The sequence below is a fragment of the Aplidium turbinatum genome, chromosome 8 (genome assembly GCF_918807975.1).
Source record: "Aplidium turbinatum chromosome 8, kaAplTurb1.1, whole genome shotgun sequence".
Lineage (NCBI taxonomy): Eukaryota > Metazoa > Chordata > Ascidiacea > Aplousobranchia > Polyclinidae > Aplidium > Aplidium turbinatum.
The window spans coordinates 26,573,207-26,598,925 of record NC_137479.1 but is presented as its reverse complement, the minus strand read 5'-3'; the positions used below and the strand labels follow the sequence as shown (position 1 = coordinate 26,598,925).

General features: G+C 37.3%; 1 protein-coding gene across 3 annotated transcripts; it reads left to right on the top strand.

Annotated features, from left to right (window-relative positions):
* The first annotated feature begins 1,231 nt into the window (after positions 1 to 1,231).
* On the top strand, positions 1,232 to 25,359 carry LOC145775304 (centlein-like). Of its 3 annotated transcripts, none has more exons than XM_082586571.1 (30): positions 1,232 to 1,337; positions 3,317 to 3,447; positions 3,793 to 3,944; positions 4,413 to 4,538; positions 6,442 to 6,496; positions 7,375 to 7,521; positions 8,743 to 8,910; positions 9,179 to 9,282; positions 9,861 to 10,008; positions 10,563 to 10,663; positions 10,883 to 10,967; positions 11,810 to 11,929; positions 12,495 to 12,571; positions 12,955 to 13,122; positions 13,494 to 13,633; positions 14,640 to 14,787; positions 15,391 to 15,609; positions 16,000 to 16,168; positions 16,738 to 16,933; positions 17,978 to 18,028; positions 18,765 to 18,907; positions 19,238 to 19,318; positions 19,834 to 19,980; positions 20,657 to 20,763; positions 20,968 to 21,067; positions 21,418 to 21,573; positions 22,029 to 22,214; positions 22,737 to 22,825; positions 23,352 to 23,577; positions 23,980 to 25,359. In XM_082586571.1, the coding sequence occupies exons 1-30, from the start codon at positions 1,313 to 1,315 to the stop codon at positions 24,109 to 24,111; spliced, it is 3,897 nt and encodes a 1,298-aa protein (XP_082442697.1). In that variant the 5' UTR covers positions 1,232 to 1,312; the 3' UTR covers positions 24,112 to 25,359. The 3 variants fall into 3 exon arrangements, with proteins under 3 accessions (XP_082442697.1, XP_082442698.1, XP_082442696.1); XM_082586572.1 differs by having other exon boundaries at positions 10,880 to 10,967; positions 17,981 to 18,028; XM_082586570.1 differs by having other exon boundaries at positions 10,880 to 10,967.
* The last annotated feature ends 360 nt before the right edge of the window (positions 25,360 to 25,719 follow it).

The following is a 25,719-nucleotide window of genomic DNA, read 5'->3' as shown; positions in this document are numbered from 1 at the left end:
CTTCTTTTCATTATTATTGTTTCAATTGAGAGCTTTCAAGACGCAAAGCAATATAATCAAACGGTTAAAAAAAAATTCTTTCTAGCCCTTGTTGTGTAGGTTTTTTGACCTGATTTCTATGAAAGATTAACGTTTGTTGTTAAATCAGTCAACCACCTAAGAATCACTGAACCATGTCACGAAAGCGGGTTGCCTGAAAGGGTAAATTTGCGATTGTGAGTTTACTTATTGCAGAATGTAATGCTGATTGCCTGACTGATCAGGATCCATACGTTTCCAAAACAATATACCACAACTTAATTTTCAGAAGACCGTAAACTTTAATTAACATTAAAAATATTTTGCAGCATTCTTAAACATAAATATATTTTTGTGTAGACTACATCAAATATAGTTCTACTTTCTAAAATCTCTACAGGATACTACAGCCTGTTTCACCCTAAAAGGGGATCATCAGAAGATCGTTGTGTGGGCTGTGTTTATAATAACTGATTTTTATGTGCTTAACTTGCAAAATGTACTGGTTATGTCATTTTCAGTTAATATTACTAGAAAACTGGAACCTTTTGTCATGTTTTTTGTCTTGAACTGTAACGTGAATTAGAAAACTAATAAAGCAACATGACACATGACATTAGCAGCATGCTTGACAATTGCCCATGATAGCTAATAATTGGCCTGTAGGAAATTAACATATGATTTGGGTGCACAAAGATGTTTACTGGTATATCACATATTCACATGGGCTATAACCTTTTGGTGATCCTTGGCACAGGAAAATGTCAAGTGATGCCTAGCTATAGGCCTAATCTAGTATAAGATTAGTTGTTACTTTGTAAAATATGTTACAAAGCAATGTTAGAGAATTTCTGTTGTTGAAGCTTTGAATGTGGAACTTCACATGGAACTGCAAAGATACCGTAGCTTATGTATATCAAATTCAGTTACTACCGGTATTCTCTAAAACCTCTACAGTCTGTTTCATTTGAGAAGGTCCTTAGGCCTATTCACATAGTTTTAAACATGTTTTAAAAAGTACTTTTTTAAAGTTAGTGAAGGACAAATAGCCTAGTGGTTAAATTTGTTGCTAGGTTAGGCTATATTTCTGAAATTCAGACTACATAAGGTTATATTTGCTGCTTTAATAGACAATTGTTAGTCGGAAAATGCTTTATATTAAGAAAGAACTATTCAATTGGTTATATACACCTACTTAGGCATTTAGGTACCATATCTATATAAAAAATCCTTGCATTTATAAAGAAGAAAATTAAGAATCCATGTTTACGTAAAACTTATATCATCGTTTGTTATGGAAGAACTATTAAAGTCGAAAGGTAAGTTAGTAAGGTTGCCGCAATATATTGATATCATTGTCTGATTTTTGATGTTTTGTGAATCAACTTAAATTGTACAGTAGGTAGGCCTAATGTCTATATTTTTATTATAAAATTATTCAAGACAAAAGCTGTTCGTGTTCACCCCAAAAAAGTGAACATGTACCGTATTAAGCACGTTATCATTTACATGTAAAAAATGTATGCATTGTAGCGGCAATAATATTAGCCAAGGTATTTGTACTATTGTGTGCTGTTTTCATTGACATTGGCATCTAGTTTGCTTTAGCCTGGTTTGTACTTTAATGTCCTATAATTTGTGTATTATAAAAGATTTGGTAGGTTGGGTTTAGAATCTTTATCCCTGAACTGACAAAGCCTTGATAGGTTATTTCTGTTGTTTTCTCGCATACTTGTAGAGGCTTTTGATGCAGGGCCGGTTGCTAAGATCGACAGAGTGAAGTTTTCCTATTGTTGAAGTGTTGTTGCTGGGGAATTATTCCATCCACTAGGTACTGCTGAATGGAGAGTGATCCTGAAATTCATTGCTCATGCACATTCCTCTTGAGCCACATCCCGAATTCTTTACTCATGATTGCATATTCTTAGTTTATCTGATTCTTTGAAAAGGATTTAAGCTTATTGCCAGTAGTGCTATGTTTATGATCTTTCATATTGGTTTCCAGAAAAAAAAAGTACCAGTAACAAATTAAAATCAACACTCAATAGTATAGAATTGTGTGTGTTTTTCTTTGTTTATGTCACTTCATTCTACTTTGCTAATTGTTTTGTTTGGTAATAAACTGACTTTCTTGCAAACTATGGTCCTTATTAATTTAGCGATTGTCTATAGCAGTGGTTCTCAACCGGGGGTGCGCGGACCCCAAGAGGTTTGCAAAGCAATTTCAGGGGTTCTATGAAAGTTTCTGAGTTTGCAGCATTATTGATAAATTACGAAATTTAAAAATTGGTTGGTTGTGCTTTATTTGTGTATTAGGCTACGGTGATTTTCAAGTTTACTGTACTTCCCAACGAACTGGTGCGATGTCCTTTGAACTTTCAAAAGACATTGCACAAAGGTTTGGTTTCCTAACTAAAAAAAATAGCATACATATATATAAATAAATTAATTTTTTGATATGGCTATGTTTAACTTAATTCTTTTGAGGCAGCAGTCTATTGATCAATGCCTAACTTAAAAATGCAAAAGTTATAATACTCACAGTTTTGCAGCAAGATTATATGTATTAAATTAATATATATTGATTAGAAATGAAAAAAGGGAGAAATTCTTTGTAACGGTTGCAAAGTTCTATTGATTTTTGATAAAATCTATAGAAAAACATCAAATTAACATATAGATTACTGATATTTGATGCTGTGTGCCGACATAATGCTCATAAGATAATTTCATCAATGTCATCAATTTTCATAAGTGTGGCGCGAGTTCAGCAAATTCTTCTAAGTGTGTCGTTTCGAAACTTTCTGAAACATTTGATTCCATTTTAGGAGAAGTGATATACTAAAATTTCAGATAATTTTTTTAAGGGTCTGCACTCTGCAAACGCTTCGAAGGTAGTCTACCAAAAGGGGTTTGCCAAAACAAAAAAGTTGAGAACCTCTGGTCTATAGCAAAAAGAAAATTGCTCATTATTGAAAATTTATTGAATAGGCTAACTGCTTTCTGGATTGGATGCAATGATATTTTCTAAATCTTGTTCCAAACCCATTCCATTTATATGCAGATGGGTGGTGTGTACTAACAAACTAAAAGTATAAATGGTTGTAGTATTTGGGGGAAATTTTACAGGGTTTACAATTTGATGTCTTGCCTAACTTAACATTTTTCCCTTTCCACTGATTCTACTGCTGGACTATACACTGTTCTCAAAATTCGGCTTCAACTTTTCTATTGATTAAACTTCATATGATCCAACTTCATATGAATTTGGGATTTAATTTTTTAATTCAAATTTCAGATGAAGAAATCACCAAGTTACTGGCTGAGAATCATGACTTGGTTGATGAGCTTCGGCAGTGCCAGGCAGACAAAGAATTTGTGTGGTCATTATGGAAGCGATTACAAGTGTCCTCTCCAGACCTTACTCAGGTAGTAACTTCAATTTGAGAAGTGTTTTATCTAATATATATACGGTATATATTTAATGTTGTTCATTTTGACTTGTATTGTCTATTGTATGTTGTGCATGGGCATTGGGCATACACTACAGTATATATAATATTATATATATATATCATGTATTTTTGTCATAAATGAAATTAATTCTATTGATGTGATAACATAATAGTCATGTGACATGTCCAACTATGCCATAAATGTGTTATTTCTTCACAAACTATATCTACACATCGTTATGTGTAAATTCAAATCATGCAAAATAGAAATACAACATGATTGATTCACTTCATGCAATAAACATTTCTGATGATCCAGGCTGTCAGCATCATAATGGAAAGAGAAAAAGAAAAGGCTGAACTAAAAGACAGAAAAGTTTTAGAAATTCTACAAACCAAAGATGAAGAAATAAAAGATTTGCAAGAAACTGTTGCTTCTTTAAAGCTGGACAAAGATAAGATTGCGCAAAAGTTAGTTTTCAATGAAATTTTATTAGATATATATATGACATTATACATTGCTCTCATCACTTTGCAAAGCCTTTATTTTTGTTACGTACTACCTTCTATTACCCAATATGAAAGAAGTAGTAGGGTGGTCGTCGGAATGTTGTATTAAAAAAGATGTTCACTTATATTTTGGGACGACCCTACTGTTATGGCATAAGCGATTGTGTTTGATTTTCTTGTTTAAACAAGATTATGCAACAGATTGATTCAATGGTATGTACAAGATAAAAATACTTTAAAAACCCTTACAAACATGCTTTTCATCATGTATCTTTGCATTTTGTGAAATTTGTGCTTCTGGTGGCAAAATCGTTTGCTGTTTCATTTTTCGTAGCATTTTGTTGTGTTGTATACATGGCATTTCTATTCGATACAAAAAATTGTGGATTTCTATGCAATGTTGCTTTTGATAGGCTGATTATTATGCAGGAATCTGGATGTTGAAAGCGAACTGTCTAAAGCATCTTTGGAGCGACAACGATTAGAAAATGAAATAGCAAATTTAACAAAACATTTGAACAGAGCACAGCTTGACAATACTGACAGATCAAACAGGTATGAATGACTGAAGTTATATTTGTAAATTGTGTGTGTTTGTGCGTTACGTGTATGAACTGCGATATATTTGTGTCAGGGTGATCACTTTGTTCTAATCTGTCTGGTTGGATGTTTGAAAACTCCCCCAATTAAAAATCCAACAAGTAAGTAACTCCGGAATGGCCCGTTTCGGTGAGTCCGATTCGGTGAGTCCGATCCCTTAACAGGGGATTTTTTTAATTTTTTTTTTAAATTATCCGGTACCATAGCCTAATTATCATTGCCGTTTTAGGGTTAGGGGTTAGAGGTTAGGAACTCACCGAATCAGACTCACCGAATCGGACTCACCGAATAGTAGCAGACCCCCAGAAAATTATAAAGTGTTTATATATATAATATACAAATCTTTTTCACAAAACAAGCATTTTGCAGGCACTAAGACAAAAAGTTTATCCACCTTGTACACTTCGACTGAAATCACGCTGGATTTTGACAAATATGCTACACTGTGACATATATGTACTAAGGGGGCAGCGTGATTTCAGTCGAAGTGTAAAAGGTGGATAAACTTTTTGTCTTAGTGCCTGCAAAATGCTTGTTTTGTGAAAAAGATTAGTATATAAACACTTTAATTTTCTAGAGGTAAAGCATCGCCTAATAGATTGTAACCTATTTGCACCGATGGTAGATTTGATCTTGAAACAAGGAACGTTGTGAGCAACTTGGCACATATTTGTACAGTATACCGAAAACATGACTAAAGCTCTGATATATATATTTCAATTTAAAATTTTCCTCCACTACAAAAGATTGTGACCAACTTATGCATGGGGTATATATAATTGCAAACGAATTGTTTCTTTCCGATTGTCAGACAACAATCATCATATCCAGCCATAAGCAAAGGTGTGGACTGTGGGACGTGGGTACAGTTTTCCTTCACATTTTGCCTTGAAGGATAATTTGTTCTCTGAAAAAGCATTGACCGACTGCTCGCCAATGCTGAGGCATGCTATAAAAAATAAAGTTTGGTTGCCTTAACCAGCCATCACTAGAAACCCTTTGGGTTTAAGTCGAATAAAAATTAACAAACAAATATCACATATTATACACCACAGAAACGATTGAAAACAGTGATTGTCAAATTTAGATTCGTAAAAAGTTTTAGTTATTCTCTTCTACAAGCCTGCTATAAATGCCTGTATTGTTCCTCTTATATATACGTAAGCATAGTTTATTTAAAAACTTTGCTTGTCGCAAAAAAACTGGTATTTGGCATTAAAAACTTACTTTGACGAAGATGCTTGAAATAAAGGTAAAGTATACTATTTACCAAGAAGACTCATTGATTAGTTTAAATGCCAGCAAAGTTATACTTTCTCTGAACGAGCTTATCGTTGTTATGAAAATGTTCTGTACTCATAATTTAACATGTATTAAATTTTTCAAACGTGACGGACGTCCGGTGATGTGCTCGTGGGTGCTGATACTAGCGAACACCTGTGCTTTGTTGATACCAACGTGATGTAGCGATTTGAATTTTATACTTTCCTTCAATGTTTCAGTGTACTTACCTTCACACACCAGAGCACACACATGAGAAAGATACTAGGCTACTTTGTTTTTAGCGGACAGCATTTTTACACAATTTGTATTATACAACTTTCCTGCTTGTGAAAGATATATATATTTGCATTTTATTCACTTTATGGACCTCAAGAATATTGTAAGTAACGTCACTTCACTTTACTGATTGAACTGTGCCTGCACGCTACGTATGGCATATTTCCGGGGTATTAGGTCATCTCTTATCGTTATTTCTTATCGTCTACTTGTACTGAGTCCTGTGTGCTTGCGTTTTATGTTTTGTGGATGTTTTAATTATCATTAATTCTTTTTTTACATTTTGACTTACTTCCAGCTACAAACGAGCTTTGGATGAAGCTGAACACCAAAAGGATGCTGCTAATGGACAGGTAGTCTATGTGATGTGGGACAACCTTTTCTTTCAAGCCATGTTTTATAATAAATAGTTTTCTCCAATAAATTTTTTTTCTTGTCATCAACATACCCTATACAAAAACGAAGTTCCAAGCAAATAAATGCAATATACCAACATGCCAACAATGAAAAGAGAAATATGGTTAATTGGCTCAACTGTGTAGATTTCGAACGAGCACAAAAACATTTTCAATTGCAAAGTACATATTTGTAGCTAACGCGATTTACCTTGTCAAATCCATATTCATGATTTAAAATAAACTTCAATCAAGCTCCGATTTCTTCACATTGCACAATTAGGAACAATGAATAATTGTCGTTTTCGGTTGGTGTTGTTCTTGTTCTTCTTAAAATAAAGTAGGCTACAGGTTATTTTGCAACACTTAGAATTTTGAAGCATATGGCCCAAAACGTCCTGTAAAGTTTGATGAACCACACAAGCAAAATACCTAATACTACAAAGTATCATTTTATTACCTGGAGAAAATGGTACATTATAGTCGCCGTCTTCCGAACCCTTTAAGAAGCTCTCCCAAGTGACTATTGCAACAAATCGCAAGACAAAAGCCACACGCATTGCTTGGTTTAGTGTATTGCAAGGACCAGCACATTTGTTTTTTTTATTTTTTCATAAAATCTTTGTCGTTTTTTTTTGATCATAACGTCAAAAAAATACAACCTACAATATGCAATAAACTATGCATGAGTTTTACAAAAAATTAGATGCGTAAAAAGTCAAAACGTGCGTAAAATTTTAAACAACTTTACCGTGTTATTAACATTAAACTACCGACTACCTCTATCCTTAAATTGATGGTTTCATGTTGCTGTCAAAATCAATTGTTGCACCTAGATAACTTCTCTTCTCACTGACTTGCAAGAAATGCGAACGAAAGTACAGAACTTTGAGGACGAAAGTGAACGAATATTTAACAAAAACAAGCAATTGGAAAACCAACTGAAAGACAAGGATTCCGTCATCAAGAGACTTATGACAGAGGTGATTTGGTCAAACCATAAGTTGCTACTTCACAGTTTGAAATCCCGTCGAATCGTGTTTTTTTTCTCAACTAGCAAAATCCTTATTTACATTGACTCAACGTATGCAGATGTTGAATCTATGTAATGGATGTATGAGTCGATCCAACGAAACGTTCTGCTGTACGAGAGTATTACACTTTATGTAGTGACAATTATTCAACTTTATGACTCTGCTTCCACGCAACAGAGTAGTAACAGGATCAATTCAGGCATTGGTCGTCAAGTTTGTTATTATATTTGGGGATTAGTAATACAACCATTTCAACTAAATTTTTTTTAATTAGCTGAGATTTTGAATACACGATAAACAAAATGAGAAATGTTGGATATCTTTGTTATTGTCAGTTGACAGCTTGTTTACTGTAAACAAATCAATAATGGCCGCGCTTGGTTTGAGTGATTGTTAAAACTTTTAAGTTAAAACAAAATAGCGTTCAATCGCTATCTTTACGTCTTTCAAACATTCACAACCATCTTATTTCGAAATCTTTTGATCGGGGTAAGAGAGTTTAATGTTTTGTGTAATCAATTTCTCTTATATTTAGTTGTAAAGTCAGTTGATTTTCAAATAGTTGTGCAACAAATAAAGCAGAGACGACAGCTAGCCAAGCTGGCATTACTGTAGAAAACATAAAGCTTTTCGCGTTCGAGATTTTTGAACAAATACTTAAGATTTGGAGAGTTGTTTTTGCAAATCCACCCTTTTGTTTGCAAATCACTTAGCTTTAATGAGTTTCGCGGGGGATTTGAAAAGTAGCTAGCATCCCAGTCACTCTTGTAGTCTTTGTAACGGTCAGCTTCTAAAGTAGAAAGTATTTTTGGTTGCCTATAGATTTGAAGCGTGGAGCCTATAGCTGTTAGGTGTTGGTAATATTTGTTTCAAGTTTATGGTAGTTGAAGTTTCACTTAACTGTCAGTAGACAGCTGCTAGTTAGTCATAGATGTAGAAAGCCGGTTAATATTCTGTCAAGGCATGCTTTCATGCACGCTTTAGCAGAAACGACCAACTGAAGGTGTATGCAGCTTCCTACGTATACGCCAATACTTTTGTTGTGCAAATATTATAATGTTTTTTTATTTATTATTTTACGATGGATAGCCGGCATATTAATTTTTTTATTGATTACATGTCTGTAGACGTTAAAGTAATAAGCCGACTAAGTATTTATCATGATTTCAGAAAGACGAAGCGATTTTCAACTTAGAAAATGCGCAACGTAATTTAGATGATGGGGTGCTAGTAGCAAAGCAAGATTTCAAGTCAAAAGAAAAATATTATCAAGAATTAAAAACTTCTTACGATCAGCTCACCCTGCACAATCAACACCAAAAAGATTTAATTTCACAGGTAGCTGTGACATAAGTTTCTTTACGGCGTAACGAAATTATTCTATGCATAACTTAAAGGTTAATAACGATTTGTTTTTAACCGTAGTTTAGATTTATTAAGTTATTTATGAGTCTTCATTAAGCAACTGTCCGATTTTTCTTCTGCAAAGACAGAATTTTAAGCAATTTGTTGCACATGGCCTTTTTGAACACTGGCATGGTTTCATCAATATCTTGTTTAAGTAAAAGCAATTAGTCGAGACATTCATCATATTCATTGCTCACAGCTTCAGGATTTGCACAGAAATACACAGAAGGTGGCAAAAGAAAAAGAAGAAACAAGTGAAAATGAGAAAAGAAATCTGCAATCTATAAACGACCAACTTATCAAGTATGATTAGTGATTACGTGATTCTAACGTGAATTCAGCTTAGTTCTGTTTTTATTTCTGACCATTTCAGCGAAACGGATATACCCCAACATAGCAGAGTTCCTGAATAAAGGTAGAAGCGACAAAACGCAAACGTTGGGTCGTGCAACCGAAATAAAACAATAATTTAAAAAAATTAGCACGGTTGTAAAAACAAGATAAATTTAAAATAAAAATAAAAAAATGACTAAAAAAATTAAATTTCTTTAATTGCTATATAGAATGGAATATGTATTTTTCGTTTTGCACTGTTAATTCGTACAAGTAATTCTTAAATAAACTTGTTTACCTGACTTGCGTGTGTGCTTCACAGGGCCTAGGTGTGGGCGAAATATGATGTCAACTACTTGTTTTATTTGCTTATCTCAAGCAACAACATAACTGCCATAATTTCATATAACTCTAACTGGGCTGGGAATCGAACCAAGACCTACCAGAAGTAGCAACCGTAAAAACAAGTTCGTTATAAACGAGATGTGTCAACCGTATTATGAGATGCGATGTCACAACTAAGTAGTGATACCATTTTCTTGTGAAAGATCCCAAGAAACCTTGAAACATTACCAAGCAAAATTGCAAGAAGAAAACAGCCAATTGCAACACAGAATCCAGCTGCAAGATCAAGCTCTGAAGAACACCGAGGAGGAACTAAAAAAGTCAATTGCGATGGCTTCCGGTGTCCGAAGGGTTAGTAATATCCTCAACTTGTTTTGCTACTGGTATCTTATTTCGTAATTTATGACTGTCACAATCAATGCGCATTGATTGTGACAATGACGTTCCCCTATTTACCACACCACCATGCCGGGTGGTTGTAGTTTAGATTAAATGAATTTGGAGTTCATGTTCATCTTCAAGCATATCATTCAGTATCTTGCTAAAGTCAGCGGCGTGCTCTTGAGCGTTGTCGAACTGAGCCCCTTTTGAAAATTGTACAAAATTCCCACCACTTGTTGTGAGCGAAGCTTGCAGTGAAACCTAGTAACAAGCAGCTTGAGTTTCTTGCAAACTTATTTTCTTACTACTACTAGAGTCTTATTCCTCAGTAACCTGTCTTATATGACTGAGCCAAATGCCTAATCAATAGATTAAAAATAATGGTTTTTTTTGTTCTTTCACATTAAGCAAATTTAACGTGTCTTTGTCGTTATTTTGACGATACTTGTAGTCATTTTTTGATCTTTGATTATATGTTGTTGGACTTCTTGTCCAAGCGTTTGAGTTTTTGCTACGACTTGCAGGAATACGATTACGGGCAAGTGTTGACCTTGGAAGAAAAAATAGAACAACAGAGAAAAGAAATCGAAGCTTTGCAGAGAAAGATGAAAAGTAACAAAGCAAGGTAATTGACTCCACTATCCGTATGTGAGTAAAATATTTCATTATGTAAAGATGTCAGGAACGTGAAATCATCTCTGTTATCTTGTTCTCAGTATTTGGTTTTTAAAAAAGGCGCCTCGGCTTTTCAACGTTTTTATACAAGAAAAGTGGAGTTAATACTTAGACAAACATTTTATTTGTTAGTTGAGAGAAAATTTCATTTTCCATTGGTTTTCAGAAGGCGTCGCTCACGTTCACCTTACAACAACGACGAAGTTGCAGAACAAACATTTTCCCCCATTGTTGAGCGTGGGGTTGGCAGAAACGTAAGTGCTTACCCGACACCAGTCCACTTTGTCGCCATGCCTATGTGAACAGCTGTTTATTTTCTTGTCAGGCATAAAATAAATATATTTTATCTCCTATTTCTATATTTTGATTTACACCAGATAGTGGCTAGATAGCGTATAGTACAAGCAACGTACAAATCTTCATCACGAAAACTCAGATTCAGTGTGGAACGATCTTGCTCATTACAAATTGGATTGGGTGCCAGCCGCTCAACTTCTTATCAACGAAGCTGATGTATAAGACATCTCTGCGGCTGCTTGGGTGGACCATAAATGGAGTTCTGAATGGAAGTCAACCGCCACCAGACTCTATTCGTTCATCCCCGACGCCGACACACGCCCCACCGGTCTAACACTACCAAGATAAGCATACCAAAACACTACCGCTCAACCATGCACCAATGGGGAATGGCCTCTTCCTCCTCCTGTGAATGTGGTGCCGAGGAACAGACCGCAGACCACATCATCAATGACTGCTCCATCTTCAAGCCACCTAACGGAGTGGAAGGTCTGCGTGTCATGGATGATGAAACCAAAGACTGGCTGCTCTCTAGTAGCCTTCCAGTGTAGTCCGGGAACATCGTGAATCTTGGGTGGTAAAAGGATAGACCCTCGGCCCCAGACGCTCACACGACGACGACGAACGTACAGGCACGGTTGCGTAGAACATTATATGCCTTTAGATACACCATTAGTCCATTACATTTACTTTTGCTTGAGACTCGTTTATCACCCTTTTTGATGTAACCTGATGGGGTTGATGAATAACCTGATGTACCAAACCTTGTTCCACTGTATGCATGGCGCATTGTTTTCAGGTGCCAAGGTCTCGTTCGCTGTCGCCATGCGCTCAAAGCAGGCAACTTCTCATGATGCAAAAGCGATTGAAAGCGACAGAAACTAAACTGGATGACACGAAGCAACTGTTAGAATTGAAGGTAACGTGCTTGACATTTCACAGACAGCAAAATTCCTCATTTTTGCATTGATTTAACGTCTGCAGATGTTGAATCAATGTAAAATGACAGATTTGCTGTCTGACACAATAGCTTCACCCTTAAATTTTCAAGTTTTATTGCAGAAAAGTGAATACTTTTCAAATTTTTGCTGCCACTCGTTCATTGTGATAAGTAGGCTATAATGTCTCAAAAAGTTTTGCAAATTCTCTGTACAACGTAACCTATCAACAAAAAAGTGAGCAATGTAGTCCTTTGAACTAAACTGAACCAAAGATTTCATATGACAATGAATGCGGTATCCATATACCCACAGATTGGTACTTATGAACTACATGTCATGTGTGCAGAGTGGCGCACACGTACATGCCCCAGACAGTAAAATCTGTCTTCTGTCAAAATCTGATTTACTTTATGGGGTTTTTGTATTCCTGAGATTTAAACAATTGAATATAAAAGTGATACTCTGTTGCACTTTTGCAACACGTTGCTGTGTGGTGAACTGAAACCGACGCTTTTTAAATGCTTTTGTGTTTGCGAACCACAGAAAGATGAAGTCAAGGAAATTCAAAAAGCTCACAACAAACGACTGGAAAGACTGAAGCTACTTCAACAAGATTATAGGTTCTGTAGTATACCTGTTTATTTTTTCTACGACCTTTTCCTACAACAATGTGTTCAGTCATCATATCTCTACCGTACAGTATAAGGCTTTGTCTTTTTGATTTGGTGTTATTGTTTGTTGGTAGAATGCATCTTGTTTCTCTACGCTTTTTAATCTTGTATACCAATGTCAATCTGTGGTGCATCAATCTAATTTAGAAGACTCGATAGAAAACCAATCTACAAGATCACTGCAGTTTAACATTTTCGTGCTTAAATTTCTGCGTTATTCAGTGATGCCGTTGATCAAAGCTTCAACCTCAACGTTACAATAATCCAACATAAGCATACAGGTTTCGGTTTTCAGGAAGACACATGATGTTGATCTTGAGTTGTTCTTTTAGGTTACTGAAGTCCGGATGCAACAACGACGATGGTTTCTCCTCTCCTAAAAGAAGCAAGAGCCGGCACAGGAAAACGGATCCCAGGAATCTTCGTCACGAAAACTCGGATTCAGTGTGGAACGATCTTGCTCATTACAAACAAGAAAACAGGGTTATGTCTCAGGAAAGGTAAGTTTTTTTGCTACTTATTGGTTTTAAGTGTTTAGACGTGACGTTAGCCGCTTTTGTATAAATTTAACACATTGTAGAATGGTAAAAGTAATTTGAAAGTGCTCATATCTGCGTGGAATGTATTCATTTCTGAATGGCTGTATTAAACGTTTTAAACTTAGTAAACTTCTTCCATTTTTATATTTCTCCGCCTGTTGGCATATCAATTCTGTAGCTGGTGGCCTGCCTAGACTGCAAAATCCGTCATTTTTTTACATTGATTTATTTTCTGCAGACATTGAATCAATATAATTATGACGGTTTTTGCTGTCTTGTACTTGACTATAACTACTAGCTAACTAAGTAACTAAGCAGTTAATTTTTGTCAGAATGCAATTAGAAGAAGAGATTGACGCTTTGCGCGTCCAATCAGCGATGGACAGAGCAACTATCCAAGACCTCAACGTGTGCTTGAAGAATGAACGAGATGAACTGTATGCAAGGTTAAGACCTACTGCTCATGTCGAAGGTATCTAGAATGAACTCGTTGGAAGCATAATGTAGAGCAATGAGTTATGATGAGACTTTCCAAACGGTTGCACCACTAGCCTATAACCATTGAACATCGATGTGGTTTCTAACCCATTCTTTCTTTGTTTCGCTTTCTTGACCACTGTAGAATCAAATGGGAATTTCGTTGATTAAAGTAAGAATACACTTTCTTCTTTGAATGCAGTAACAATAGGAGGACAGAGGCACCCCCTGGCTTCATCGAGGACACGTTGTGTCTTCTATCAGGCTCGGCTGTTAAGTGTCACTGCTACCTTGCGTTTTTCAGAATTGCTACAGTTTATCACGGTACTACGACAGTTTATCGAACGACAGTTTATCGAACGACAGTTAATCGAACGACAGTTTATCGAAACGACAGTTTATCGAACGACAATTAATCGAACGACAGTTTATCGAAACGACAGTTTATCGAACTACAATTTATCGAACGACAGTTAATCGAAAACCTAACCCCTAACCTAAAACCCTAACCCGTACTCTAACCACTAACCCCAAACACCTAACCCAAACCATAATCCTAACCCTTAGCCCCTAGTCCCTAACCCCTAATCATTAACCCCTAGCCCCTAACCATTAACCCCTAGCCCCTAACCCCTGAGTATTCCATTGCATATGTTCTCCGTCGTTCGATAAACTGTCGTTTCGATAAACAGTCGTTCGATGAACTGTCGTTTCGATGAATTGTCGTTCGATGAATTGTCTTTCGATAAACTGTCGTTCGATGAATTGTCTTTCGATAAATTGTCGCGTCACGGTTTATCACCACCTGCAATATCGCCGAGAGTATATTTGAGACAGACAGCGTTTGCAGTGTACCGTCGCCATTAAACTTTGCTTGTTTTTTTCTGTTCTAAATTTCTTTGTGGTGCTATATTCGCTGAAAACCGACATTTGTCCGCCGTGCACTTTGTAGCGCATTTTTGCAGTATATCAGCTATATGTTATATGAAACGACTTTGCAGATCAGCGAAGTAGCACGCCTAAGAACGACCAATACACCTCAAAACCAAGTAAAAGAACAGTGAAGAACCTTGAAAGAAGACTTGAAAACGCCCTAGAAGATAACAGATTACTCAAGAAAGATAAGGACCGTTTATTTGAAGACAACAGGTACGACATTACAAGTTATCTTTCTACTAGAATTGTGATTGCAAACGTTTTCACCTAGAAAGGATAATGTATTAGCATCAGCTATAATAACTTTTGCTAGGCTGGGTGGAAAGTGCTGTGTTACAAGTCTTGTAGTTGATACAATAATTATTGTTGGTCAAATTATTATTGATAACGTATGTTCAATCAGTGACGTAGCTATAAAGAAAATTTGAGGGGTTGGGCAAAAGCAACCTATGGGAGGTAAATATTTTAATGATTGAAATAAAGAGTTTGTGTAAAAATATAGCTCCTGAATGCAGCCAAACATTTATGAAACGCCATTTAACATGTAATACAATGTCAACGAAGCGTTGTGATAATATTTAAAACCCAATTTTTGGGAAGCAAAATAAAATTTTGGTGGGGTTGCTGCTCCCCCAAGCCCGTTGGTGGCTACATCCCTGCGTTCAATGTGCAATGATCATGCGTAGTAAGCCACTTGCGAAAACTTTGAAAATAATCATTTATTTCAACTACCAGGTTGGTAATATCTGAGCAATAATCAGAAACAGTCAAAAAATATTTGAGAGTCACTTTTCTAACCGCTTCAAATATTTTTAGGAGTCTTAAAAATGACGTAAAATCGCTCAAGCGTGAGATCACGGAAACACGTCAGAGCGGTACGAAATTGCGTCAGGAAAACAACGAATTGCGACGTAAAATTGACGCTATCAAATCCAACAATCATCAGCTGAATTGTGAAGCAAAGGAGCGTACAGCTGATGTCGAATGCCTACGAAGTGAAAACGCCACATTGCAAGCAGAAATTTCATCGTTGAGGTGATTTCATTGTTGCTATAATGTGTTTGGTTGTTTTAAGTTGGCCGAAAAGTCGTAGGAGGAAAATTGATTTTGTGAATATTTATCTTCAAGCTGAAAAATCTCTCCGGAATCCTAATACCTGGGGGTTTGCTATGCATATGAAGGCTTGGGAATTAACTAGTTGACTTCCTTGTCAGGGAAGTCAGCTTTACTTGTATTTTTCTGTAACGAAACGCTGGTTGCATTGAATACTTATTACTTATGCAATCAGTAGCCTGTATGTAATCAGGTATCATTTCAATACTTGATGTTTTACTTCGTGTAATGACGATGATTATCTGTAGTTCATAGAATTTTTTTCGAACTCTGATAGCTTGCATCATCGATTAAATAACCATTCTTTGGTAGAGCCGAAAATAACGACCAGAGGCAGGATATTGCCGACCTAAAACTGGAACTTGCGGACCTCCAAGCCGACCTTGGCGATGTTAACCAGACGTTGGCTGAAGCTGAATGTCAGCAACGGGTACCGGCTGCTAGTTGCGGTCGATTTCCAAAGTCGAAAGCTGCTAAAAAGGTAAATATGCAGCTGGTGTGTCAGAGCCAAAATTATGATTGCGAAATCGTATGTTGATCTTTGGCTCTGACATCTCAGGCAAGAAGGCAATTAGCTAAAGTTCGAAACACGTTCATTGACTTGAAATAAACCTTTGCGAAAGTTTCTAACGATGCAATAGATTGAATTTCGCTCTAAGCAACATGATCGTTGCTTACTTCACAATGTAAATATCAACGACTTGTTTTAACTTGATGACTTCTATGGATTTTGATGAAGACTTGTGAATCATCGTCGACCACGAAAGGTGAAGAACTGAACATCGACTCCAAACGTTAATGTAGCCATTTGGAAGTTTAGCTAGATTCAATGTGTCTCTGATTGAAAAACCATTTGCAGTGCGGAGGCTGAAATTGTCAATGATATTCCAAATATCCCAGACTACAATATCCGTCATATTTTGATTCAACGTTGACAGACGTTAAATCACTGTAAAAATGACGGATTTTGCTGTCTGGGTTATTCTTGATAAACGTTTTTCTTACGGTAATGTATCGTTTTTGTGACTTCATTTCGAATCTCTCACGCAGCATCAGGCATTCCTCAACCAGTCCATTCAGGAACTGCAGGATGCCTTTGGAGGAGACTACTCCGTGGAGGATCCATCCGGAACACCTGCTTCCTTGGACACCTCGGCGCATGAAGATGGAGGAGGAGGAAGATCGGATGCGAGTAGTCTTGGTCAAAACATCGTAAGAGTATCCAGAAGACAAAAGAAGCACAGAGGTAGAAGGATAAAACTCACAGATACGTTTTAAAATATTCCAACAACAAGAATTATTCTTCAATAAGAAGAGAGCATCACACCAAATTGATGAAAACAAGCTTATTGTTGAGCTTTCATTGCTCTTCGTTGTGTGAGTCTCTGGGACCGAGAGTCTATCATTTTACCAACCCCAGATGCACGATGTTTCCGGACTGCATTAGGAGGCTACTGGAGACCAGCTAGTTTATGGCTTCATCATCCAAAACGCATAAACTTGTTTTCATCAATTCAGTGTGATACTCTTTTTTTTGTCGCACTACCCATCCTGCTGGATTGGTGAATTTGAAACAAGAATTGTACTGAAAAGTTCAGTGACTAAGTTTTATTTTGGAACTGATACTTTGAGTTCAAAATGTAACTGTTTGAAGCCGCTTTTGTAATTCACTGATTAACACATGTCAATATGTACCGTGTATCATAAAGGTACTCGAAATTATTTTGTTGAATTAATTTCAAGAAACTAAATTGTATTAACTTTATTATAATCTGTTATAAAGGATTAATGCGTATGACTGTCGACTGTGTCGGTCAACAATGCCGATAATCCCTGTGTTTTGGTCATTCGGCCGTCCTGGTCAGTATTAAACTGATGCTGCTGTAACCATATGTTCAATGGTATACGTTCTTCTGGTGCAAACTAAGCTGAACTATCACAAGACGTATAAGGTGATAATCTGCTTTTACTGCGACGTATCGTCAATCAGACACGACTCACTTTTTCAGGGGGCTAGGTCAGGTAGTGGCTACCTGTCTAGCATGGCAGCATACAGATTGTCACCTTTATATATCTTGTGATAGTTTACACCAGTAGAACGTATCATGTTATTTAACTAAATTCCTAGTGAACAACCTCATTCAATTTTAGCATAATATAATCAAGCTTAACTGAATATGATCTAGCTGCTAGCTGATCGAAATCGATTTTTAGCTATTTATGATTGAACTGACTCGTGTGAGAATAAATTTCTTTGCATGGTTTGGAATATTATGTTTTTTATTTCCAGCAGTTGATGAAGACAAAGATGATGACGACACGTTACTGGAAGAAAGCATTGGTGAGTCAAGGGTTGTCTTTGTCTATTATTATTAAAAATTTAATCCAAATGTCAATTATTTCTCATGTGGCAAGTACCTTTGTTTCATGAATTGTTTTTATGAGAAATTTAGAGTTGCTAAATGATCTGTTTTTTTAGCGCCTCTGTTTTTGAAGATATGACGATAACTTGTTTACGGAATTCCGACTCTAGCATGAAATCAATTTATGTGTGAATATCAATCGATGGTTTATTTGCCAGAAACAGGAACAGTACCTGGTCGAAATATGCAAGTTGTATAGCCTATACACTGCAAAAGTGGCAAACGTTCCCATGCTGATAGGGGGATAACGAAACGACCATATGGTCTATTAGTCAATTGTTTGCTTTAGTTTAAATCTTCTGTTCCTGTTTATACCTGTACAATTTTTTGACCCACGAAGTCAAATACATGTTTCAGTTTGAAAACTTTTAGTTTACGAATAATATCCCTGTTGCTTTCACATCAGAGGACTTTGTAATCGCTGTCATAAAAACTTTGTTTGTGGAATAGGCCTGAAGGAAAGATGTCTTAATCTTAACTTTCATATAATTATAAGTACGATAGTTTTAAAGAAAGGTTTATAACCTGACACTAATATCGTTGTTTCTGCTTCATCTTGGTTTGGACACGCTAACATAACACCAAGAAAGCGGGCCTATACCATCTTTTGTTAATTATCATTAAATTTGATGCCCTAATTCACGTTGTTTCCAGGGACCCACAGAGCGATAAAAAAACCATCCTCCCTCCCCAAGTACGGTGGTGGGAGAATGACAGCGACTCTCAAGCAGCGATTGGCATCACTGCAAACTCAATGCACGTCTCTCAGAAGTGCCAAACAAAATGCAGTGAAAAAGGTACCGTACTACTTATCCTTTGGTAGCAAAATAACTATTTGTTTTACGGATGCTTCTATCTTCCTGTTGCTCGTGTAGATTCTTACACATCTTTGTAATAAGCATTATTGACCATTGGTAAACCACCATCGATGGTTTGTTCTTAAGTGCTGTTGAAGGACTGTGTGTGCAAGGTTTGTGCGAAATTGTAAGGATGTAAGCTTACTCAAATGCAACGTTGCAATTTTCATGGCTTCTAAAAGTGTAAATACAATAATATGAATGTTTTAAGCCGTACTTTTGTCAAAGCTCATAAAATAGAATTATTTATTATATTTTGTGCATTCAAAGATCGATGAAGAAAAAAACAAAAACGCCCAACTTGAGACTGATCTCGCAACCTGCCAGAACAAGCTGAAGAACGCGAAGCAGGTCAGTTGCATTTTTTTCAACGCAAAACCGCTGGGATTTAAACTTGAATCAACTGTGATACTGATCTGAGAATTATAGCGCCATAGAGTGTCGTTAAACGCTCGATTTGCTTTCCTTATGGTGGCGCGTTCAAGCGCTTAATGGGAACTGTGTTTAAGCGCAATGTTTAGTTGTTGACTTCATGTACAATCGCTTTTTTCAAAACTCTTGTGTTTCAGTCCGACTTTGAATTCGTTCGTTGCGCTGGAGCATAGTGATAAACCATATCTATTATTTTCATTTTAGTAAGACAATTCACAAACTCTGCTGCCTACTGCATGTAAATCACGATCGCACGTATCCTCTGCATGAAATAATCTGTTTTCATTGTCTGCTTGTTGACGTCATTCAAACTTAACGCGTCATTATTTTCAACCATCTTGCGGCGTGAAGGGAATCTTGTCACTGACTAAATTAGTCTCACAATCGGCTTTGGTCCATTTGAACTGTGTTCTGACGAGTCTTTTTTTATTCAGTCTATACAACGGTTAAACCGCGAAGTTGAAGTTATGCAAAGAGAGAGAGAAGACCTTCAGAAAGATTTAATCGATGCAAGGAACGATCAGCCTGTTCTCCCGCAGCATACCGACGCAGACTACAAGTACATCGAAACGAAACTGAAGGTGGGATCTATTTTCTAACCTCAGACTATTATCTACCACAGTCGATCTGTCTGCTACTTTCTGTCACGTATGAGTTAAGTGAACAAAAAAGCATTAATTAAAGATCAGCATTAAAAAACTGCTAAGTCACAAAATTCAGTTTTGGTTAAAGAATAAAGATGTTTGCAGTGCCACAGCAAATCCCATCGTCAACAATATTGCCAAGGGTAGTGTAACAAAATCAACGTGTTCAATAAATATTTTACATTGATCGTTAATTTAATACGGCAATTCGGTCCACTCAGCTTTCTACAACGGTTTTCAAAGTAAATATTGTGACAGTCTAAATTTCTATGCTTAAACCCAATCTATCCATTCGCTGGGAAACAAGAGTTTTGCCTACGTTGATGCGTATGCTTGTATGGCTTCAAGGAACCGTTATCTTTAAATAGGACTACACCTCTACACGTGATCTCTACATGCCTACACCTTTAAGTTTTTGTGATCCTTCAAACCACTCAAGTTGCAAATGTGACATGTTTTGGCTTGTGTGGGTAAATTCGATTTGTCTCGCTAAATTCTCTTGCTTCATTGGCTTAAAGTCATTAGCGGAAGTATCACAGCAAACTTTCACGTCGTGAGACGTTGAGTAAACGTAACTGAACGTGGCTCGCTACGGTATCGGTTTTGTCTTCAGCAATCAAACAACGAATTAAACCGGGGAACAGATCAAATCAGAGATCTTAAGAAGGAACTCGAGACGAAGCTTGATCAATTAAGTACCGAGAAAGATAAAGTTACCAGGTAAAAACTTTCTCAAATCGAAAACGATACCTTCCATTATTTTATCATTACAGTAACTTTAGGAAGCCTCAATGTCAAATCATATTTTAATTGCGTATGTTTGTTCACATGATAACGCACTGGCGTCATTACAAGAATGCCTGTCATCATCAAACGTTTATGTTGTAGACTGAAAGTAATTTTATTTCGCCATTGACGTTTCAGGTTGGAACGTGACGTCTCCATGAAGCGACAACTTATTGACGAATTCCGAATTAAAATCAAAGAAAATGAAGCCAGAGTAAAAGAAGCGCACAACGACAAAGTAAACGTGATTTTTCTTGAAAGTGCCGGATCTCTGCAAAAGTCATAATAATACTGTATAATAATCGTGATTTTATTTGCGCCCACTGCGATCACAGATGCGATACAACAGACGACAGGAAGCATCGAAGTGACATATAGCCTTCGAGTCAGCTGCTCCCCTTATTTTGGCTTGCCATTAAGTGTCTTTGCCGAGACACAGCCGCGTGCTCTTGAGCGGTGTCGAACCCACGTCCTTTCGAACGTCTCGCAGACGTTCTCACTACTCGGCTACGCAGCCGACTAACAGCCATACATTTTTGTGCAATGAAAACTTCGGGAATTTAACAATTTTTCATTTTCTTTTCTCAGCTTGATCTTCAGGATCGCGTGAAGCTTATCGAAGAAGACTTGACGCACAAGAAGAACCACGTCGAATCCATGCGAAGGCAGCTGCAGGTCTCCACGAAGGAGAAGAGCAAATACGAAACCATGTACAACAAATCGAGAGAGGAGCTGGAAAAAAGGGTCAGCAATATTTCATTGAAAAGAGATCACTTTGTACAAAAATTGTGCCAACATAGTCATGCGATATACCAGCACGTCACTGAGCGAACGGATGCGGCAACCAACATATAACAAACAAAATCCCACTCGAATTAAAGCTTTTGGCTGAAGTCTGGTGTTGATTCATTGGCAGTATGTAGCTTAAGTAGACGCTGATGTCTTTTTATCTCTGTTCCAGTTTCTCTATGTTAATCAGAATTCATCGTTACAGAAGGATCCTTCATTTAGGATGCAACCGAACGATTAAACATTAAAACCTTTTAGAATTCGAGATGCTCCAGAGGCCGCCTTTACGGTGTCGAAAACTTCAATAAACCATACACGCTGCCGCTTGGCTTATTTGATTTTAAAGTTACATTAGTAACTTTCCATATGCTTCCAATATCTTAATCTGATCTTCATCTTTCTACTTTCAGTGCGAGCAATTGTCTAATGTTCAAGCCAGCAAGTTGGAAGCCGAAAATGTGACGTCACGACTTGAACAAGAGGCCGAACAGCAACTTCACACTCTCGCCACTAGGAGCGAACAAGCTCTTGAAAAACTGAAAGGGAAACTGGTGAAGGCGGAAGAGAAATTGACAGAATTTTCAACTTTTGTGCAGGTTAGCAGACTCTCGGGGATAGTTTCAAACTTTCAACGATTTCTCCACTTCAGAATTCAGATGTTCTGTTTTGCATTAATTGGAATCATGACATTGCATTTATTTGCCTGATTTGTCACATATTCTTGTTTCACTGCCTGAACATTTTATAATCTGGTGTGACAAAGAGCAACAAAAGTGATAAAATGCAGTTTTGAGAATTTTTTGTCAGATTATCAGCGACAGTCAAAAAATTAGCTCAACTTTTATGCAGACGTCTTGCAACATTACGTGACCTTACCTAGCGCTTATTCTGCCGAGACTTGGATGGCTGGCTGCGCTATTGACATGTCGGTCGGATTTGCATGCAAAGTCGAGCTTTTTTGTTGACCAGATTAATCTTTTTGTTTACGTTGCCGCAAGATATTTTGATTATGATACCACACCTATGCTGTAACAAACTTCATTATTTTGCGGCCAGTTCGAGCTGGCTTACCGACAACCGGTTGTTTATTTGCAACTGAAAATATTTATCGTTCGCAGAGCCTCACTTCACAACTCGTCGAGCTACTGTGTCGTCAGAGAGAAGGATTGCTCCGCGAGAAAATGAACATCGCTGATTCACTATCAAGGTTAGATCATCTTGTCTGTTGCGGAGTCACAGCAATTACGTTTACTCATTGGGCGAGATATGAAACCAAATCGTATTTCAATCAGATGCTTTAAAGTTTAGATTGTATCGGTGCTGCCAGATATTTGTTTGATGTGTTTTTTTAATGTAGATCCCGATCAATGACGTCCAAATATGTGGGAAGTGAAAACCATGTTTCTTCTTTTTGTCGTATCCAGACTTATGCTCGATAAAACACTCGAAACTTCGTGTCTACCTTCACGCGTAACTTTGAGTGTTCTGGCAAAGACTGCGTGGTGTACCAAGGCCATCACCACTTTACTGTTCTTGGTTTGAGGGTGGTGAAAGATTTAGATTAAGCACACGTTGAAGGCAATGAATTCAATCTTTAGGCATGTTAGTAACCATCTTGCTTATACACGTGCTCAGGAAGGGAGTTGAACTTACGTTCTTTGTGGCGTCGAGACGCACGTGTCCTATTTCTGACAGATCTGTCATGGAAATTCAATTTTTTTTTTGCTCTTCAGAATAAGTGAATCTTCGCTGAAACGTCCATCTTCATCAATGAGCCATGCTCAAACAGTGGCTTGCAACATCCTTAACATGTCTCGGAGTGATTTCGAGGATCTTATGGCTCCCGTGGATGTAATCAGGAAGAAGAGTGAAAAGGAAGATTGGCAGGACGAGAAAGCGGTTGCCACGCAGCAAGATGAGTCGTGGAAATCTAAAGTAGAAAAGATCGCAACAGAAAATGTAAGTAGCATTGTGTTTGTATTCTCGTGTCCAGCTATTGCCTCACGGTTCCGCCTTTAGATTAAGTGGACGGGAAGAGAAGGAAGTATCTGTCGGAAATGGAATGATTTCGTGTTGCAGTACATTATTAAACGAGAGACAATTATGATTTAACACAGCATAAAGCCGTTGGTTATTCATGTTCAGAAGCACAGCCAGACGGGTTTGTGAACTTCATTCCCTCTTTGTGGCGTCATTATAGTAATGTGATTCAATTATCCCGTCGTTTCCAAATAAGGGCCTTGGAGACCACAAACCCCATTCTTTCTATACTACTGTCATTTATATACCAGTTCCATCATGTGTTTTCGTACGTCCCCTACTTCGTTCATCTGTATCTAACCCACGGCAATAAATTTCCAGCCTCCTTTCGCGAAGTCATTGGTGCGCTTGCTCTGGGATAAGATCCAGGATGCTGTGAAGTTGACGGACGAGAAGTGGAAGCTGCAGACAGATCACCTGGAGGAAGAGTTACTTTCAAGGAAGAAGTTATAAAAATATTTATGAACGAATCGTGATCGTCACAACTACGCTTCAAAGGAGCTAGTTTGAAACAACATTGGACAAGCGAACTTTCCCCTCGCAAGCAAAAAGGGAGGTCTACTTTACAACCTGATTTGGTCAAGCGTCTTATTAAGTGACACGGATTCACGATGACACTGGTCCCTCAAAAGCAGGTTGTCTTGTCGACTTCATTTTTACTTATCTGCTGTTATTATAGACGAATATATCTCCATCGGTTATATTAACAGATGTTAAAATTGAATCAATGTAAAGAGCGGATTTTATTCGCTGAGCTGTTATTTATTGATGCCAGAACCAATGCGGTGAACCGTGATGAAAATTTCTCTGGCAGCAAACCAGTGCTTTTTGCATTGGAAAGCGATGAACTAATTTGGTGGGTAACGCACAATAACGTTACTCGATTTGACTTGTCTTTGCTCGGTTAAAGTTTTCAACCGTCCATGACTCAGATGGCATGTTTACCTTGCTATTTTCCACCGTATTTTCTACTTTTTTATGCACGTTCCGTCATTCGTAGATATGCTGCTAGAGACCGTACGAACTTCATTAATTGTACTTCTTAGATAGAATTTATAGCCATTAGCATTCCTCTATTAAAATATTTTTTTCTAATCTTTGACTCAATTCTTGTACAAGAAGTCATCTGGTTGCGAAAAATAAGTTAATTTTCTGATTGGTCAATTTTTCTGCAATCTACAATTTCCCTGCTTATTGTTTGCCCTTCCAGGCCGCACAGGCTGTTGTAACATCAAGCAATGAAAGAGAGAAGCTCAGGGCAGTCTGCGAAATCACGCTACATCTTCTGGCAGCCATGAAAGAGGAAAACATTTTGCATGTGCCGTGTTGAAGTAAAAATTGATAAACAAAAAGGTCAAAATTAGAACAGTCCCAGACAGCAAAATCCGTCATTTTTACATTGAATCATCTTTACATTGAATCATTTTTACATCAACAGACGTTGAATCAATGTGAAAATGACGAATTTTTCTGTCTGGGGTTGGCGATGCTACATCCTATGTAACCTAAGTTACTCAAATTGTGCGTTGACCATGTTCAACAAGGCTCCATCGAGTGTTTTTAAATCAATTCAAATTTATACACAATCCATAGCTTCACCACGTTTCTATTCCACGGGCACATTGTCAAGTCAGGATCAGCAAATATATAACTTGTGAACAGCATGACGTTAACATGGCTGAGCTACTTTGGCCACACCTGCGCTAACGTCGTCAAAGCCTTTTTTTAAGGTTGTTTAGTTTGTTATTCTTGAATGAGCATAAATTGAGACAGTGCATCTATCAATAGTTGTCTTTCCGATCAATTGAATTCCACGTTCCGTTACCAGCGCTTCCCTCAACCTCGATAGCTCGTAATTAATGACATGTAGAGTCTATAGATACATCACAGATAGACATGTCCGCCCCGTTAGCTCAGTGGTTACGCGCCCGGCTCAAGATCACGCGGCGCTGGTTCGACTGTCGAGGTGTACGCTTGAGCAACGCATTTTAGAACTGCTCTCCATTCAGCGGCACCTAATGGATGGAATACTTCCCTGGCAACCACACTTCAACAGTCGGA